The 20,280-nt window shown below is 51.7% G+C and overlaps 1 protein-coding gene across 1 annotated transcript; it reads right to left on the bottom strand.

Annotated features, from left to right (window-relative positions):
- Positions 1–1,792: 1,792 nt before the first annotated feature.
- Positions 1,793–17,390, bottom strand: LOC132612960 (uncharacterized). The gene is made up of 7 exons (XM_060327028.1): positions 17,034–17,390; positions 6,746–7,066; positions 5,850–6,055; positions 3,471–3,780; positions 2,926–3,108; positions 2,372–2,607; positions 1,793–1,973 (listed from the first exon to the last, which is right to left on the bottom strand). Exons 1-7 carry the CDS (start codon positions 17,388–17,390, stop codon positions 1,793–1,795), a joined length of 1,794 nt encoding a protein of 597 aa, XP_060183011.1.
- Positions 17,391–20,280: the final 2,890 nt, after the last annotated feature.

The raw sequence follows: 20,280 nt of genomic DNA, 5'->3' as shown, positions 1-20,280 counted from the left end.
CCACGTTAGGTTTGGAGAGAGAAACTAGCGGCTTCGCCGGTAGCATGAGGAGTGTCCGCGAACATTTCATCAAATGCATCCGGTCTTGAGGCCGGAGTTGCAGAACTTTGAGGGGCTTCAGCAGCTTCGGCAAAGGCAGGGATCTCCGATGGTGCGGCAGTCTCATAGTCGAGCAGCGGACCAACATCTGTGGGGACTTCGGTCTAGGGGACCGACTCAGTTCTTTGACCAGATTCGGCAACAATTGCCTTCTCGGGTCTTCTTGTCCGCTGCAGGGGGTTTATTCGGAAGAATCGTCACATGAAATATCAACGAATTCAATCGACCTTAGAGGAATCGGGTAATGAATTTCTTCCCCACCTGTGTGTAACGCTAGAGCTGAAGGTCCTTCCCCGTCTGAAGAAAGTGGTGGGACGATGATACCCTCCTCCAGAATGGGAGCCACGGAAGGGGCCACACTGATCCTTCGAATGAGGAGCTCGGGCTCTGCTTCATCCCTTAAAGTTCTAACGACGCTCCTTGCCCATTTCTTCGGTTTCTGCCCTTTGTCTGAGGGCCTTTTTCTCTTGGCGGCGGCAGCAAGGATACGAGATGCACCCGCTGAATCACACTCGGGTGCCGATGTTACGGGTTCACCTGCTGACTCCGGCCTTGGATCCACCGAGCCCTTAGGTAAGCCTGAAAATTAAAGATGTTACAGAAGGGTAGAAGATGCAATGAATACGGATAGAAGCAAAGTATTACCGTGGTTCTGGGAGACCCATCGGCCACGTGAGAGGTGTCCCCACGTCCGATCGTCGTGGGCATGTTGGCTGAGGAGAGCAGTAACCCATTCGATGAGATCCCGGACGACCAGAGGAATCCAACCCACGGCTAACATAAATAAGAAAAGTAGTGAGAAGGTGGAAGAACTGAAGTTCGACAAAACATGCAAAAGAAATTATTAAAAGAGTTCAGACTCACGATTATTATTCCACCTTTCCGGAATAGGCATGTAGTTGTCCGGAATAATGTCCGAAGTCCTCACCCGAACATATCGCTCCAACCAGCCCCGGTCTCTGTATTCGTCCATTTTTGAGAAAATTGGATTCTGGATACGCTTTGCGAGTTTTATTACACCACCCCGGAACAACCTCGGGGAGTATAACTGTATTAAGTGGGCTAGCGTGAATTCCTTTCCTGCATTAGTGGCCAACAGCCGGAGGCAGGCCACAGCCCTCCAAACAATCGGACCAATCTGTGCCAAGGTTACGTTGTAAGTCCCGGCATGCTTAAGGGTGATCCTCCGAGATTTCCACTTTTCATACTCAGCAGCAATAGTAGTATGAGCCTCGGTGGCCTTCACGCTCCTTAGAGCTTCTTCCAAATCGGCCTCGACCTGGGCTAGCTTTGCTACCAGAACATCCCGAGCCTCTTCGAGGACACTTTGCATTTGAATATGCGACTCGAGCTCGGCCTTGAGAGTGTCATTAGCATCGACTGTCTCCTGGAGCTCGGTTTCTAGATCGTCACATATTTGGGCCCTCTTCTCCGCCTTCTCCTCGAGTACTCTCATACGCTCTTTGTACCAAGCATTCTCAGATTCGAGCAGCCGATGCCTCTTGGCCATGCTCGTAGTGTCGGACTTGACAAAGTCCAGCTCCTCCCGGAGTTGAGTGACGGTGGTTTCAAGCTAACCAAGCCTTGAGGATAAATGAGTGTTGTCTCGGCTAAGACCGATCTTGTCCGCTTCGAGACGCCGGTTATATTCAACGATCTTGGCCAGCTCACCCTTTAATTGATGATTTTCGGCCTATGTGGCATCGAGCTCAGGTCGAAGGTTGGAAGGAGTAACTGCTTGGCTCAACTCATCCTCCTTCACCCGCAGAAGGTGCACATATTTCTCCATTTCACGGCTTTGAGCGTCCAGTTGGCGCTTGAGATCGCCAACCTCTTGCTGAGCACGGGCAAAGGCTTCATTGACGAGCGCCACACTTTGCAAATGAAGTCAAACTTGAATAAATGAGATTAAAATTCTCAATGAAATCAAGCAAAGATGGTTGATGAACTTACCCGGTTGCCCGCGTGCATACCCTCGTTAATGAGGCACTGCCAAGGGACCCCGTTCATCTTTCGCTTATCCGAGTCCGCGACCAGGGGCCTCAGGTAGCTTGCCACACCCACCGGGCGAGAAAGAAAGCTGCAATCCTCGAGAACGGTGATCACAGCCGACCTCGTCCTCCTCGGTTCCACACTTGGGGCCGGAAAGGTGTGCACCAAGCTATCCCTGGCACCGGACTCGGAGGTCCGACTAGCCGCCCTCGTGGCTCGAGGGATCGGAAGAATTCCGAAACTAGCGGCTTCGCCGGTAGCAGGAGGAGTGTCCGCGAACATTTCATCAAATGCATCCGGTCTTGAGGCCGGAGTTGGAGAACTTTGAGGGGCTTCAGCAGCTTCGGCAAAGGCAGGGATCTCCGAACGTGCGGCAGTCTCATAGTCGGGCAGCGGACCAACATCTGTGGGGACTTCGGTCTCGGGGACCGACTCAGTTCTTTGACCAGATTCGGCTGCAATTGCCTTCTCGGGTCTTCTTGTCCGCTGCAGGGGTTTATTCGGAAGAATCGTCACCTGCAATATCCACGAATTCAATCGACTTTAAAGGAATCGGGTAATGAATTTCTTCCACAACTGTGTGTAAGGCTAGAGCTGAAGGTCCCTCTTCTCCGCCATCTCCTCGAGCACCCTCATACGCTCTTTGTACCAGGCATTCTCAGATTCGAGCAGCCGATGCCTCTTGGCCATGCTCGTAGTGTCGGACTTGCCAAAGTCCAGCTCCTCCCGGAGTTGAGTGACGATGGTTTCAAGCTCACCAAGCCTTGAGGATAAATGAGTGTTATCTCGGCTATGACCGATCTTGTCCGCTTGGAGACGCCGGTTATATACAACCATCTTGGCCAGCTCACGCTTTAATTGACGATTTTCGGCCTTTGTGGCATCGAGCTCAGGTCGGAGGTTGGAAGGAGTAACTGCTTGGCTCAACTCATCTTCATTCACCCGCAGAAGGTGCACATATTTCTCCGTTTCACGGCTTTGAGCGTCCAGTTGGCGCTTGAGATCGTCCACCTCTTGCTGAGCACGGACAAAGGCTTCGTTGACAAGCACCACACTTTGCAAATGAAGTCAAACTTGAATAAATGAGATTAAAATTCTCAATGAAATCAACCAAAGATGGTTGATGAACTTACCCGGTTGCCCGCGTGCATACCCTCGTTAATGAGGCACTGCCAATGGACCCCGTTCATCTTTCGCTTATCCGAGTCCGCGACCAGGGGCCTCAGGTAGCTTGCCACACCCACCGGGCGAGAAAGAAAACTGCAATCCTCGAGAACGGTGATCACAGCCGACCTCGTCCTCCTCGGATCCACACTTGGGGCCGGAAAGGTGCGCACCAAGCTATCCCTGGCACCGGACTCGGTGGTCCGACTAGCTGCCCTCGTGGCTCGAGGGATCGGAAGATGTCCGAAACTAGCGGCTTCGCCGGTAGCAGGAGGAGTGTCCGCGAACATTTCATCAAATGCATCCGGTCTTGAGGCCGGAGTTGGAGAACTTTGAGGGGCTTCAGCAGCTTCGGCAAAGGCATGGATCTCCGATGGTGCGGCAGTCTCATAGTCGGGCAGCAGACCAACATCTGTGGGGACTTCGGTCTCAGGGACCAGCTCAGTTCTTTGACCAGATTCGGCAGCAATTGCCTTCTCGGGTCTTCTTGTCCGCTGCAGGGGGTTTATTCGGAAGAATCGTCGCCTGAAATATCAACGAATTCAATCGACCTTAGAGGAATCGGGTAATGAATTTCTTCCCCACCTGTGTGTAACGCTAGAGCTGAAGGTCCTTCCCCGTCTGAAGAAAGTGGTGGGACGATGATACCCTCCTCCAGAATGGGAGCCACGGACAGGGCCACACTGATCCTTCGAATGAGAAGCTCGGGCTCTGCTTCATCCCTTAAAGTTCTAACGACGCTCCTCGCCCTTTTCTTCGGTTTCTGCCCTTTGTCCGAGGGCCTTTTTCTCTTGGCGGCGGCAGCAAGGATACGAGATGCACCCGCTGAATCAAACTCGGGTGCCGATGTTACGGGTTCACCTGCTGACTCCGGCCTTGGATCCACCGAGCCCTTAGGTAAGCCTGAAAATTAAAGATGTTACAGAAGGGTAGAAGATTCAATGAATACGGATAGAAGCAAAGTATTACCATGGTTCTGGGAGGCCCATCGGCCACGTGACAGGTGTCCCCACGTCCGACCGTCGTGGGCATGTTGGCTAAGGAGAGCAGTAACCCATTCGATGAGATCCCGGACGACCAGAGGAATCCAACCCACGGCTAACATAAATAAGAAAAGTAGTGAGAAGGTGGAAGAACTGAAGTTCGACAAAACATGCAAAACAAATTATTAAAAGAGTTCCGACTCACGATTATTATTCCACCTTTCCTGAATAGGCATGTAGTTTCCGGAATAATGTCCGAGGTCCTCACCTGGACATATCGCTCCAACCATCCCCGGTCTCTGTATTCGTCCATTTTTGAGAAAATTGGACTCTGGCTACGCTTTGCGAGTTTTATTACACCACCCCGGAACAACCTCGGGGAGTATAACCGTATTAAGTGGGCTAGAGTGAATTCCTTTTCTGCATTATTGGCCAACAGCCGGAGGCAGGCCACGGCCCTCCAAACAATCGGACCAATCTATGCCAAGGTTACGTTGTAAGTCCCGGCTTGATTAAGGGTGATCCTCCGAGATTTTCACTTTTCATACTCACAGCAATGGTAGTATGAGCCTCGGTGGCCTTCACGCTCCTTAGAGCTTCTTCCAAATCGGCCTCGACCTGGGCTAGCTTTGCCAGCAGAACATCCCGAGCCTCTTCGTGGACACTTTGCATTTGAATATGCGACTCGAGCTCGGCCTTGAGAGTGTCATTAGCATCGATTGTCTCCTGGAGCTCGGTTTCTAGATCTTCACATATTTGGGCCCTCTTCTCCGCCTTCTCCTCGAGCACTCTCATACGCTCTTTGTACCAGGCATTCTCAGATTCGAGCAGCCGATGCCTCTTGGCCATGCTCCTAGTGTCGGACTTGATAAAGTCCAGCTCCTCCCGGAGTTGAGTGACGGTGGTTTCAAGCTCACCAAGCCTTGAGGATAAATGAGTGTTGTCTCGGCTAAGACCAATCTTGTCCGCTTCGAGACACGGGTTATATTCAACGATCTTGGCCAGCTCACCCTTTAATTGACGATTTTCGGGCTTTGTGGCATCGAGCTCAGGTCGGAGGTTGGAAGGAGTAACTGCTTGGCTCAACTCATCCTCCTTCACCCGCAGAAGGTGCACATATTTCTCTGTTTCACGGATTTGAGCGTCCAGTTGGCCCTTGAGATCGTCCACCTCTTGCTGAGCACGGACAAAGGCTTCGTTGACGAGCACCACACTTTGCAAATGAAGTCAAACTTGAATAAATGAGATTAAAATTCTCAATGAAATCAACCAAAGATGGTTGATGAACTTACCCGGTTGCCCGCGTGCATACCCTCGTTAATGAGGCACTGCCAATGGACCCCGTTCATCTTTCGCTTATCCGAGTCCGCGACCAGGGGCCTCAGGTAGCTTGCCACACCCACCGGGCGAGAAAGAAAGCTGCAATCCTCGAGAACGGTGATCACAGCCGACCTCGTCCTCCTCGGTTCCACACTTGGGGCCGGAAAGGTGCGCACCAAGCTATCCCTGGCACCGGACTCGGTGGTCCGACTAGCTGCCCTCGTGGCTCGAGGGATCGGAAGATGTCCGAAACAAGCGGCTTCGCCGGTAGCAGGAGGAGTGTCCGCGAACATTTCATCAAATGCATCCGGTCTTGAGGCCGGAGTTGGAGAACTTTGAGGGGCTTCAGCAGCTTCGGCAAAGGCATGGATCTCCGAAGGTGCGGCAGTCTCATAGTCGGGCAGCAGACCAACATCTGTGGGGACTTCGGTCTCGGGGACCGGCTCAGTTCTTTGACCAGATTCGGCAGCAATTGCCTTCTCGGGTCTTCTTGTCCGCTGCAGGGGGTTTATTCGGAAGAATCGTCACCTGAAATATCAACGAATTCAATCGACCTTAGAGGAATCGGGTAATGAATTTCTTCCCCACCTGTGTGTAACGCTAGAGCTGAAGGTCCTTCCCCGTCTGAAGAAAGTGGTGGGACGATGATACCCTCCTCCAGAATGGGAGCCACGGACAGGGCCACACTGATCCTTCGAATGAGGAGCTCGGGCTCTGCTTCATCCCTTAAAGTTCTAACGACGCTCCTCGCCCTTTTCTTCGGTATCTGCCCTTTGTCCGAGGGCCTTTTTCTCTTGGCGGCGGCAGCAAGGATACGAGATGCACCCGCTGAATCAAACTCGGGTGCCGATGTTACGGGTTCACCTGCTGACTCCGGCCTTGGATCCACCGAGCCCTTAGGTAAGCCTGAAAATTAAAGATGTTACAGAAGGGTAGAAGATGCAATGAATAGGGATAGAAGCAAAGATGGTTGATGAACTTACCCGGTTGCCCGCGTCCATACCCTCGTTAATGAGGCACTGCCAAGGGACCCCGTTCATCTTTCGCTTATCCGAGTCCGCGACCAGGGGCCTCAGGTAGCTTGCCACACCCACCGGGCGAGAAAGAAAGCTGCAATCCTCGAGAACGGTGATCACAGCCGACCTCGTCCTCCTCGGTTCCACACTTGGGGCCGGAAAGGTGCGCACCAAGCTATCCCTGGCACCGGACTCGGAGGTCCGACTAGCCGCCCTCATGGCTCGAGGGATCGGAAGAAGTCCGAAACTACCGGCTTCGCCGGTAGCAGGAGGAGTGTCCACGAACATTTCATCAAATGCATCCGGTCTTGAGGCCGGAGTTGGAGAACTTTGAGGGGCTTCAGCAGCTTCGGCAAAGGCAGGGATCTCCGAAGGTGCGGCAGTCTCATAGTCGGGCAGCGGACCAACATCTGTGGGGACTTCGGTCTCGGGGACCGACTCAGTTCTTTGACCAGATTCGGCAGCAATTGCCTTCTCGGGTCTTCTTGTCCGCTGCAGGGGGTTTATTCAGAAGAATCGTCACCTGCAATATCAACGAATTCAATCGACCTTAGAGGAATCGGGTAATGAATTTCTTCCCCACCTGTGTGTAAGGCTAGAGCTGAAGGTCCTTCCCCGTCTGAAGAAAGTGGTGGGACGATGATACCCTCCTCCAGAATGGGAGCCACGGAAGGGGCCACACTGATCCTCCGAATGAGGAGCTCGGGCTCTGCTTCATCCCTTAAAGTTCTAACGACGCTCCTCGCCCTTTTCTTCGGTTTCTGTCATTTGTCCGAGGGCCTTTTTCTCTTGGCGGCGGCAGCAAGGATACGAGATGCACCCGCTGAATCAAACTCGGGTGCCGATGTTACGGGTTCACCTGCTGACTCCGGCCTTGGATCCACCGAGCCCTTAGGTAAGCCTGAAAATTAAAGATGTTACAGAAGGGTAGAAGAAGCAATGAATAGGGATAGAAGCAAAGTATTACCGTGGTTCTGGGAGACCCATCAGCCACGTGAGAGGTGTCCCCACGTCCAATCGTTGTGGGCATGTTGGCTGAGGAGAGCAGTAACCCATTCGATGAGATCCCGGACGACCAGAGGAATCCAACCCACGTCTAACATAAATAAGAAAAGTAGTGAGAAGGTGGAAGAACTGCAGTTCGACAAAACATGCAAAAGAAATTATTAAAAAAGTTTAGACTCACGATTATTATTCTACCTTTCCGGAATAGGCATGTAGTTGTCCGAAATAATGTCCGAGGTCCTCACCCGGACATATCGCTCCAGCCAGCCCCGGTCTCTGTATTCGTCCATTTTTGAGAAAATTGGATTCTGGCTACGCTTTGCGAGTTTTATTACACCACCCCGGAACAACCTCGGGGAGTATAACCGTATTAAGTGGGCTAGCGTGAATTCCTTTTCTGCATTGTTGGCCAATAGCCGGAGGCAGGCCACGGCCCTCCAAACAATCGGACCAATCTGTGCCAAGGTTACGTTGTAAGTCCCGGCTTGCTTAAGGGTGATCCTCTGAGATTTCCATTTTTCATACTCAGCAGCAATGGTATGAGCCTCGGTGGCCTCCACGCTCCTTAGAGGTTCTTCCAAATCGGCCTCGACCTGGGCTAGCTTTGCCACCAGAACATCCCGAGCCTCTTCGAGAACACTTTGCATTTGAATATGCGACTCGAGCTCGGCCTTGAGAGTGTCATTAGCATCGACTGTCTCCTGGAGCTCGGTTTCTAGATCGTCACATATTTGGGCTCTATTCTCCGCCTTCTCCTCGAGCACCCTCATACGCTCTTTGTACCAGGCATTCTCAGATTCGAGCAGCCGATGCCTCTTGCCATGCTCGTAGTGTCGGACTTGACAAAGTCCAGCTCCTCCCGGAGTTGAGTGACGGTGGTTTCAAGCTCACCAAGCCTTGAGGATAAATGAGTGTTGTCTCGGCTAAGACCAATCTTGTCCGCTTCGAGACACCGGTTATATTCAACGATCTTGGCCAGCTCACCCTTTAATTGACGATTTTCGGGCTTTGTGGCATCGAGCTCAGGTCGGAGGTTGGAAGGAGTAACTGCTTGGCTCAACTCATCCTCCTTCACCCGCAGAAGGTGCACATATTTCTCTGTTTCACGGATTTGAGCGTCCAGTTGGCCCTTGAGATCGTCCACCTCTTGCTGAGCACGGACAAAGGCTTCGTTGACGAGCACCACACTTTGCAAATGAAGTCAAACTTGAATAAATGAGATTAAAATTCTCAATGAAATCAAGCAAAGATGGTTGATGAACTTACCCGGTTGCCCGCGTGCATACCCTCGTTAATGAGGCACTGCCAAGGGACCCCGTTCATCTTTCGCTTATCCGAGTCCGCGACCAGGGGCCTCAGGTAGCTTGCCACACCCACCCAGCGAGAAAGAAAGCTGCAATCCTCGAGAACGGTGATCACAGCCGACCTCGTCCTCCTCGGTTCCACACTTGGGGCCGGAAAGGTGCGCACCAAGCTATCCCTGGCACCGGACTCGGTGGTCCGACTAGCCGCCCTCGTGGCTCGAGGGATCGGAAGATGTCCGAAACTAGCGGCTTCGCCGGTAGCAGGAGGAGTGTCCGCGAACATTTCATCAAATGCATCCGGTCTTGAGGCCGGTGTTGGAGAACTTTTAGGGGCTTCAGCAGCTTCGGCAAAGGCAGGGATCGCCGAAGGTGCGGCAGTCTCATAGTCGGGCAACGGACCAACATCTGTGGGGACTTCGGTCTCGGGGACCGACTCAGTTCTTTGACCAGATTCGGCAGCAATTGCCTTCTCGGGTCTTCTTGTCCGCTGCTGGGGGTTTATTCGGAAGAATCGTCACCCGCAATATCAACGAATTCAATCAACCTTAGAGGAATCGGGTAATGAATTTCTTCCCCACCTGTGTGTAAGGCTAGAGCTGAAGGTCCTTCCCCGTCTGAAGAAAGTGGTGGGACGATGATACCCTCCTCCAGAATGGGAGCCACAGAAGGGGCCACACTGATCCTCCGAACGAGGAGCTCGGGCTCTGCTTCATCCCTTAAAGTTCTAACGACGCTTCTCGCCCTTTTCTTCGGTTTCTGCCTTTTGTCCGAGGGCCTTTTTCTCTTGGCGGCGGCAGCAAGGATACGAGATGCACCCGCTGAATCAAACTCGTGTGCCGATGTTACGGGTTCACCTGCTGACTTCGGCCTTGGATCCACCGAGCCCTTAGGTAAGCCTGAAAATTAAAGATGTTACAGAAGGGTAGAAGATGCAATGAATACGGATAGAATCAAAGTATTACCGTGGTTCTGGGAGACCCATCGGCCACGTGACAGGTGTCCCCACGTCCGATCGTCGTGGGCATGTTGGCTGAGGAGAGCAGTAACCCATTCGATGAGATCCCGGACGACCAAATTAATCCAACCCACGGCTAACATAAATAAGAAAAGTAGTGAGAAGGTGGAAGAACTGAAGTTCGACAAAACATGCAAAAGAAATTATTAAAAGAGTTCAGACTCACGATTATTATTCCACCTTTCCGGAATAGGCATGTAGTTGTCCGGAATAATGTCCGAGGTCCTCACCCGGACATATCGCTCCAACCAGCCCCGGTCTCTGTATTCGTCCATTTTTGAGAAAATTGGATTCTGGCTACGCTTTGCTAGTTTTATTACACCACCCCGGAACAACCTCGGGGAGTATAACCGTATTAAGTGGGCTAGCGTGAATTCCTTTTCTGCATTATTGGCCAACAGCCGGAGGCAGGCCACGGCCCTCCAAACAATCGGACCAATCTGTGCCAAGGTTACGTTGTAAGTCCCGGCTTGCTTAAGGATGATCCTCAGAGATTTCCATTTTTCATACTCAGCAGCAATGGTAGTATGAGCCTCGGTGGCCTCCACGCTCCTTAGAGCTTCTTCCAAATCGGCCTCGACCTGGGCTAGCTTTGCCACCAGAACATCCCGAGCCTCTTCGAGGACACTTTGCATTTGAATATGCGACTCGAGCTCGGCCTTGAGAGTGACATTAGCATCGACTGACTCCTGGAGCTCGGTTTCTAGATCGTCACATATTTGGGCCCTCTTCTCCGCCTTCTCCTCGAGCACCCTCATACGCTCTTTGTACCAGGCATTCTCAGATTCGAGCAGCCGATGCCTCTTGGCCATGCTCGTAGTGTCGGACTTGACAAAGTCCAGCTCCTCCCGGAGTTGAGTGACGGTGGTTTCAAGCTCACCAAGCCTTGAGGATAAATGAGTGTTGTCTCGGCTAAGACCAATCTTGTCCGCTTCGAGACACCGGTTATATTCAACGATCTTGGCCAGCTCACCCTTTAATTGACGATTTTCGGGCTTTGTGGCATCGAGCTCAGGTCGGAGGTTGGAAGGAGTAACTGCTTGGCTCAACTCATCCTCCTTCACCCGCAGAAGGTGCACATATTTCTCTGTTTCACGGATTTGAGCGTCCAGTTGGCCCTTGAGATCGTCCACCTCTTGCTGAGCACGGACAAAGGCTTCGTTGACGAGCACCACACTTTGCAAATGAAGTCAAACTTGAATAAATGAGATTAAAATTCTCAATGAAATCAAGCAAAGATGGTTGATGAACTTACCCGGTTGCCCGCGTGCATACCCTCGTTAATGAGGCACTGCCAAGGGACCCCGTTCATCTTTCGCTTATCCGAGTCCGCGACCAGGGGCCTCAGGTAGCTTGCCACACCCACCCAGCGAGAAAGAAAGCTGCAATCCTCGAGAACGGTGATCACAGCCGACCTCGTCCTCCTCGGTTCCACACTTGGGGCCGGAAAGGTGCGCACCAAGCTATCCCTGGCACCGGACTCGGTGGTCCGACTAGCCGCCCTCGTGGCTCGAGGGATCGGAAGATGTCCGAAACTAGCGGCTTCGCCGGTAGCAGGAGGAGTGTCCGCGAACATTTCATCAAATGCATCCGGTCTTGAGGCCGGTGTTGGAGAACTTTTAGGGGCTTCAGCAGCTTCGGCAAAGGCAGGGATCGCCGAAGGTGCGGCAGTCTCATAGTCGGGCAACGGACCAACATCTGTGGGGACTTCGGTCTCGGGGACCGACTCAGTTCTTTGACCAGATTCGGCAGCAATTGCCTTCTCGGGTCTTCTTGTCCGCTGCTGGGGGTTTATTCGGAAGAATCGTCACCCGCAATATCAACGAATTCAATCAACCTTAGAGGAATCGGGTAATGAATTTCTTCCCCACCTGTGTGTAAGGCTAGAGCTGAAGGTCCTTCCCCGTCTGAAGAAAGTGGTGGGACGATGATACCCTCCTCCAGAATGGGAGCCACAGAAGGGGCCACACTGATCCTCCGAACGAGGAGCTCGGGCTCTGCTTCATCCCTTAAAGTTCTAACGACGCTTCTCGCCCTTTTCTTCGGTTTCTGCCTTTTGTCCGAGGGCCTTTTTCTCTTGGCGGCGGCAGCAAGGATACGAGATGCACCCGCTGAATCAAACTCGTGTGCCGATGTTACGGGTTCACCTGCTGACTTCGGCCTTGGATCCACCGAGCCCTTAGGTAAGCCTGAAAATTAAAGATGTTACAGAAGGGTAGAAGATGCAATGAATACGGATAGAATCAAAGTATTACCGTGGTTCTGGGAGACCCATCGGCCACGTGACAGGTGTCCCCACGTCCGATCGTCGTGGGCATGTTGGCTGAGGAGAGCAGTAACCCATTCGATGAGATCCCGGACGACCAAATTAATCCAACCCACGGCTAACATAAATAAGAAAAGTAGTGAGAAGGTGGAAGAACTGAAGTTCGACAAAACATGCAAAAGAAATTATTAAAAGAGTTCAGACTCACGATTATTATTCCACCTTTCCGGAATAGGCATGTAGTTGTCCGGAATAAAGTCCGAGGTCCTCACCCGGACATATCGCTCCAACCAGCCCCGGTCTCTGTATTCGTCCATTTTTGAGAAAATTGGATTCTGGCTACGCTTTGCTAGTTTTATTACACCACCCCGGAACAACCTCGGGGAGTATAACCGTATTAAGTGGGCTAGCGTGAATTCCTTTTCTGCATTATTGGCCAACAGCCGGAGGCAGGCCACGGCCCTCCAAACAATCGGACCAATCTGTGCCAAGGTTACGTTGTAAGTCCCGGCTTGCTTAAGGATGATCCTCAGAGATTTCCATTTTTCATACTCAGCAGCAATGGTAGTATGAGCCTCGGTGGCCTCCACGCTCCTTAGAGCTTCTTCCAAATCGGCCTCGACCTGGGCTAGCTTTGCCACCAGAACATCCCGAGCCTCTTCGAGGACACTTTGCATTTGAATATGCGACTCGAGCTCGGCCTTGAGAGTGACATTAGCATCGACTGACTCCTGGAGCTCGGTTTCTAGATCGTCACATATTTGGGCCCTCTTCTCCGCCTTCTCCTCGAGCACCCTCATACGCTCTTTGTACCAGGCATTCTCAGATTCGAGCAGCCGATGCCTCTTGGCCATGCTCGTAGTGTCGGACTTGACAAAGTCCAGCTCCTCCCGGAGTTGAGTGACGGTGGTTTCAAGCTCACCAAGCCTTGAGGATAAATGAGTGTTGTCTCGGCTAAGACCAATCTTGTCCGCTTCGAGACACCGGTTATATTCAACGATCTTGGCCAGCTCACCCTTTAATTGACGATTTTCGGGCTTTGTGGCATCGAGCTCAGGTCGGAGGTTGGAAGGAGTAACTGCTTGGCTCAACTCATCCTCCTTCACCCGCAGAAGGTGCACATATTTCTCTGTTTCACGGATTTGAGCGTCCAGTTGGCCCTTGAGATCGTCCACCTCTTGCTGAGCACGGACAAAGGCTTCGTTGACGAGCACCACACTTTGCAAATGAAGTCAAACTTGAATAAATGAGATTAAAATTCTCAATGAAATCAAGCAAAGATGGTTGATGAACTTACCCGGTTGCCCGCGTGCATACCCTCGTTAATGAGGCACTGCCAAGGGACCCCGTTCATCTTTCGCTTATCCGAGTCCGCGACCAGGGGCCTCAGGTAGCTTGCCACACCCACCCAGCGAGAAAGAAAGCTGCAATCCTCGAGAACGGTGATCACAGCCGACCTCGTCCTCCTCGGTTCCACACTTGGGGCCGGAAAGGTGCGCACCAAGCTATCCCTGGCACCGGACTCGGTGGTCCGACTAGCCGCCCTCGTGGCTCGAGGGATCGGAAGATGTCCGAAACTAGCGGCTTCGCCGGTAGCAGGAGGAGTGTCCGCGAACATTTCATCAAATGCATCCGGTCTTGAGGCCGGTGTTGGAGAACTTTTAGGGGCTTCAGCAGCTTCGGCAAAGGCAGGGATCGCCGAAGGTGCGGCAGTCTCATAGTCGGGCAACGGACCAACATCTGTGGGGACTTCGGTCTCGGGGACCGACTCAGTTCTTTGACCAGATTCGGCAGCAATTGCCTTCTCGGGTCTTCTTGTCCGCTGCTGGGGGTTTATTCGGAAGAATCGTCACCCGCAATATCAACGAATTCAATCAACCTTAGAGGAATCGGGTAATGAATTTCTTCCCCACCTGTGTGTAAGGCTAGAGCTGAAGGTCCTTCCCCGTCTGAAGAAAGTGGTGGGACGATGATACCCTCCTCCAGAATGGGAGCCACAGAAGGGGCCACACTGATCCTCCGAACGAGGAGCTCGGGCTCTGCTTCATCCCTTAAAGTTCTAACGACGCTTCTCGCCCTTTTCTTCGGTTTCTGCCTTTTGTCCGAGGGCCTTTTTCTCTTGGCGGCGGCAGCAAGGATACGAGATGCACCCGCTGAATCAAACTCGTGTGCCGATGTTACGGGTTCACCTGCTGACTCCGGCCTTGGATCCACCGAGCCCTTAGGTAAGCCTGAAAATTAAAGATGTTACAGAAGGGTAGAAGATGCAATGAATACGGATAGAATCAAAGTATTACCGTGGTTCTGGGAGACCCATCGGCCACGTGACAGGTGTCCCCACGTCCGATCGTCGTGGGCATGTTGGCTGAGGAGAGCAGTAACCCATTCGATGAGATCCCGGACGACCAAATTAATCCAACCCACGGCTAACATAAATAAGAAAAGTAGTGAGAAGGTGGAAGAACTGAAGTTCGACAAAACATGCAAAAGAAATTATTAAAAGAGTTCAGACTCACGATTATTATTCCACCTTTCCGGAATAGGCATGTAGTTGTCCGGAATAATGTCCGAGGTCCTCACCCGGACATATCGCTCCAACCAGCCCCGGTCTCTGTATTCGTCCATTTTTGAGAAAATTGGATTCTGGCTACGCTTTGCTAGTTTTATTACACCACCCCGGAACAACCTCGGGGAGTATAACCGTATTAAGTGGGCTAGCGTGAATTCCTTTTCTGCATTATTGGCCAACAGCCGGAGGCAGGCCACGGCCCTCCAAACAATCGGACCAATCTGTGCCAAGGTTACGTTGTAAGTCCCGGCTTGCTTAAGGATGATCCTCAGAGATTTCCATTTTTCATACTCAGCAGCAATGGTAGTATGAGCCTCGGTGGCCTCCACGCTCCTTAGAGCTTCTTCCAAATCGGCCTCGACCTGGGCTAGCTTTGCCACCAGAACATCCCGAGCCTCTTCGAGGACACTTTGCATTTGAATATGCGACTCGAGCTCGGCCTTGAGAGTGACATTAGCATCGACTGACTCCTGGAGCTCGGTTTTTAGATCGTCACATATTTGGGCCCTCTTCTCCGCCTTCTCCTCGAGCACCCTCATACGCTCTTTGTACCAGGCATTCTCAGATTCGAGCAGCCGATGCCTCTTGGCCATGCTCGTAGTGTCGGACTTGACAAAGTCCAGCTCCTCCCGGAGTTGAGTGACGGTGGTTTCAAGCTCACCAAGCCTTGAGGATAAATGAGTGTTGTCTCGGCTAAGACCGATCTTGTCCGCTTCGAGACGCCGGTTATATTCAACCATCTTGGCCAGCTCACCCTTTAATTGACGATTTTCGGCCTTTGTGGCATCGAGCTCAGGTCGGAGGTTGGAAGGAGTAACTGCTTGGCTCAACTCATCCTCCTTCACCCGCAGAAGGTGCACATATTTCTCTGTTTCATGGCTTTGAGCTTCCATTTGGCCCTTGAGATCGTCCACCTCTTGCTGAGCACGGACAAAGGCTTCGTTGACGAGCACCACACTTTGCAAATGAAGTCAAACTTGAATAAATGAGATTAAAATTCTCAATGAAATCAAGCAAAGATGGTTGATGAACTTACCCGGTTGCCCGCGTGCATACCCTTGTTAATGAGGCACTGCCAAGGGACCCCGTTCATCTTTCGCTTATCCAAGTCCGCGACCAGGGGCCTCAGGTAGCTTGCCACACCCACCGGGCGAGAAAGAAATCTGCAATCCTCGAGAACGGTGATCACAGCTGACCTCGTCCTCCTCGGTTCCACACTTGGGGCCGGAAAGGTGCGTACCAAGCTATCCCTGGCACCGGACTCGGTGGTTCGACTCCAGATTCGACAGCAATTGCTTTCTCGGGTCTTCTTGTCCGCTGCAGGGGGTTTATTCGGAAGAATCGTCACCTAAAATATCTACGAATTCAATCGACCTTAGAGGAATCGGGTAATGAATTTCTTCCCCACCTGTGTGTAAGGCTAGAGCTGAAGGTCCTTCCCCGTCTGAAGAAAGTGGTGGGACGATGATACCCTCCTCTAGAATGGGAGCCACGGAAGGGGCCACACTGATCCTACGAATGAGGAGCTCGGGCTCTGCTTCATCCCTTAAAGTTCTAACGACGCTCCTCGCCCTTTTCTTCGGTTTCTGCCCTTTGTCCGAGGGCCTTTTTCTCTTGGCGGCGGCAGCAAGGATACGAGATGCACCCGCTGAATCAAAATCGGGTGCCGATGTTACGGGTTCACCTGCTGACTCCGTCCTTGGATCCACCGAGCCCTTAGGTAAGCCTGAAAATTAAAGATGTTACAGAAGGGTAGAAGATGCAATGAATACGGATAGAAGCAAAGCATTACCGTGGTTCTGGGAGACCCATCGGCCACGTGACAGGTGTCCCCACGTCCGATCGTCGTGGGCATGTTGGCTGAGGAGAGCAGTAACCCATTCGATGAGATCCCGGACGACCAAAGGAATCCAACCCACGGCTAACATAAATAAGAAAAGTAGTGAGAAGGTGGAAGAACTGAATTTCGACAAAACATGCAAAAGAAATTATTAAAAGAGTTCAGACTCACGATTATTATTCCACCTTTCCGGAATAGGCATGTAGTTGTCCGGAATAATGTCCGAGGTCCTCACCCGGACATATCGCTCCAACCAGCCCCGGTCTCTGTATTCGTCCATTTTTGAGAAAATTGGATTCTGGTTACGCTTTGCGAGTTTTATTACACCACCCCGGAACAACCTCGGGGAGTATAACCGTATTAAGTGGGCTAGCGTGAATTCCTTTTCTGCATTATTGGCCAACAGCCGAAGGCAGGCCACGGCCCTCCAAACAATCGGACCAATCTGTGCCAAGGTTACGTTGTAAGTCCCGACTTGCTTAAGGGTGATCCTCCGAGATTTCCATTTTTCATACTCAGCAGCAATGGTAGTATGAGCCTCGGTGGCCTCCACGCTCCTTAGAGCTTCTTCCAAATCGGCCTCGACCTGGGCTAGCTTTGCTACCAGAACATCCCGAGCCTCTTCGAGGACACTTTGCATTTGAATATGCGACTCGAGCTCGGCCTTGAGAGTGTCATTAGCATCGACTGTCTCCTGGAGCTCGGTTTCTAGATCGTCACATATTTGGGCCCTCTTTTCCGCCTTCTCCTCGAGCACCCTCATACGCTCTTTGTACCAGGCATTCTCAGATTCGAGTAGCTGATCCCTCTTGGCCATGCTCGTAGTGTCGGACTTGACAAAGTCCAGCTCCTCCCGGAGTTGAGTGACGGTGGTTTCAAGCTCACCAAGCCTTGAGGATAAATGAGTGTTGTCTCGGCTAAGACCGATCTTGTCCGCTTCGAGACGCCGGTTATATTCAACCATCTTGGCCAGCTCACCCTTTATTTGACGATTTTCGGCCTTTGTAGCATCGAGCTCAGGTCGGAGGTTGGAAGGAGTAACTGCTTGGCTCAACTCATCCTCCTTCACCCGCAGAAGGTGCACATATTTCTCTGTTTCACGGCTTTGAGCTTCCAGTTGGCCCTTGAGATCGTCCACCTCTTGCTGAGCACGGACAAAGGCTTCGTTGACGAGCACCACACTTTGCAAATGAAGTCAAACTTGAATAAATGAGATTAAAATTCTCAATGAAATCAAGCAAAGATGGTTGATGAACTTACCCGGTTGCCCGCGTGCATACCCTCGTTAATGAGGCACTGCCAAGGGACCCCGTTCATCTTTCGCTTATCCGAGTCCGCGACCAGGGGCCTCAGGTAGCTTGCCACACCCACCGGGCGAGAAAGAAAGCTGCAATCCTCGAGAACGGTGATCACAGCCGACCTCGTCCTCCTCGGTTCCACACTTGGGGCCGGAAAAGTGCGCACCAAGCTATCCCTGGCACCGGACTCGGTGGTCCGACTAGCCGCCCTCGTGGCTCGAGGGATCGGAAGATGTCCGAAACTAGCGGCTTCGCCGGTAGCAGGAGGAGTGTCCACGAACATTTCATCAAACGCATCCAGTCTTGAGGCCAGAGTTGGAGAAATTTGAGGGGCTTCAGCAGCTTCGGCAAAGGCAGGGATCTCCGAAGGTGCGGCAGTCTCATAGTCGGGCAGCAGACCAACATCTGTGGGGACTTCGGTCTCGGGGACCGGCTCAGTTCTTTGACCAGATTCGGCAGCAGTTGCCTTCTCGGGTCTTCTTGTCCGCTGCAGGGGGGTTTATTCGGAAGAATCGTCACCTGAAATATCAACGAATTCAATCGACCTTAGAGGAATCGAGTAATGAATTTCTTCCCCACCTGTGTGTAAGGCCGGAGCTGAAGGTCCTTCCCCGGCTGAAGAAAGTGGTGGGACGATGATACCGTCCTCCAGAATGGGAGCCACGGAAGGGGCCACACTGATTCTCCGAACGAGGAGCTCGGGCTCTGCTTCATCCCTTAAAGTTCTAACGACGCTCCTCACCCTTTTCTTCGGTTTCTGCCCTTTGTCCGAGGGCCTTTTTCTCTTGGCGGCGGCAGCAAGGATACGAGATGCACCCGCTGAATCAAACTCGGGTGCCGATGTTGCGGGTTCACTTGCTGACTCCGGCCTTGGATCCACCGAGCCGTTATGTAAGCCTGAAAATTAAAGATGTTACAGAAGGGTAGAAGATGCAATGAATACGGATAGAAGCAAAGTATTACCGTGGTTCTGGGCGACCCATCGGCCACGTGACAGGTGTCCCCACGTCCGATCATCGTGGGCATGTTGGCTGAGGAGAGCAGTAACCCATTCGATGAGATCCCGGACGACCGGAGGAATCCAACCCACGGCTAACATAAATAAGAAAAGTAGTGAGAAGGTGGAAGAACTGAAGTTCGACAAAACATACAAAAGCAATTATTAAAAGAGTTCAGATTCACGATTTTTATTCCACCTTTCCGGAAAAGGCATGTAGTTGTCCAGAATAATGTCCGAGGTCCTCACCCGGACATATCGCTCCAACCAGCCCCGGTCTCTGTCTTCGTCCATTTTTGAGAAAATTGGATTCCGGCTACGCTTTGCGAGTTTTATTACACCACCCCGGAAAATTCCCGGGGAGTATAACCGTATTAAGTGGGCTAGCGTGAATTCCTTTTCTACATTATTGGCCAACAGCTGGAGGCAGGCCACGACCCTCCAAACAATCGGATCAATCTGTGCCAAGGTTACGTTGTAAGTCCGGCACATGTCTAAGATGACCGGATCGACCGGGGGGTCGAGCTTGAGGGTGAAAGGATAAGTATAAACATATAGGAAGCCCTCCCGATGGTCGGTGAATGATTCGTCTGGCCCGGGGAAAAAAACTTGGACTGAGGGGATGTCCCATCCGCAATCAGCCTGGACTAAGTCGAGTTTATCCTCGGTAATGGATGAGGGATATCGTCTCACATCAAACCCTCTATCGGATACCGGAGAAGGTTTTTCAACCTCAAAATCTTTGTTGAAATTAGGTTTGGCCGGTACAATGTCCGAAGCAGTAGGCTCGAAGGCGATTTTTGCCTTAGGCGGCGAAGTTGGCTCGGTTCCTTGAGAAGAAACCGAGGGAACATCATGGGAAGTGGTTTCGGTGTTGGCAGACATTTGAAAATATGAAAAGGGGGAGATTGGGTGAATTCGAAGCGGGAGTTAAGAACAGAAGTGAGGGGAACAGTCAGAGTTCAAAAATAGTCAAGAACAAGAGGAAGAAGCAGCAGCACACTTAACAAAAAATGGTTAGATGAAGGAGTTGGCAAAGCTATTTCCGTTCACATAATGACAGTGATGAATCAACGAGAAATATGGAATGAAAAGTGAAATGGAGAAGGAATGAAGAAGAAATGAAGAACTGAAGCTGTAAGAAATGAAGTTGAGAATTGAAGGTATAAGAAGTGAAGGATTGGAGATAGAGATTGAAGGGATCGTAAAATGAAAAAATGAAATGTTGGAAGACGTTATATAGACGTGGGATCGAGGCGGTTACAGTTCCCAGCCAACCGAGGAATGCCACGTGTCCCATAATTAATGAGGTATGACTTGAAGCGACGTGCGTTACGACGGTTGTCAGAGTTGACCATCCGGGATGAGAACACGTGGCCAATGACAGAGGGACGTGACACAACTATTCCCGC

The sequence above is a fragment of the Lycium barbarum genome, chromosome 10, assembly GCF_019175385.1.
Source record: "Lycium barbarum isolate Lr01 chromosome 10, ASM1917538v2, whole genome shotgun sequence".
Classification (NCBI taxonomy): domain Eukaryota; kingdom Viridiplantae; phylum Streptophyta; class Magnoliopsida; order Solanales; family Solanaceae; genus Lycium; species Lycium barbarum.
This window is presented reverse-complemented; position numbering and strand designations above follow the sequence as displayed.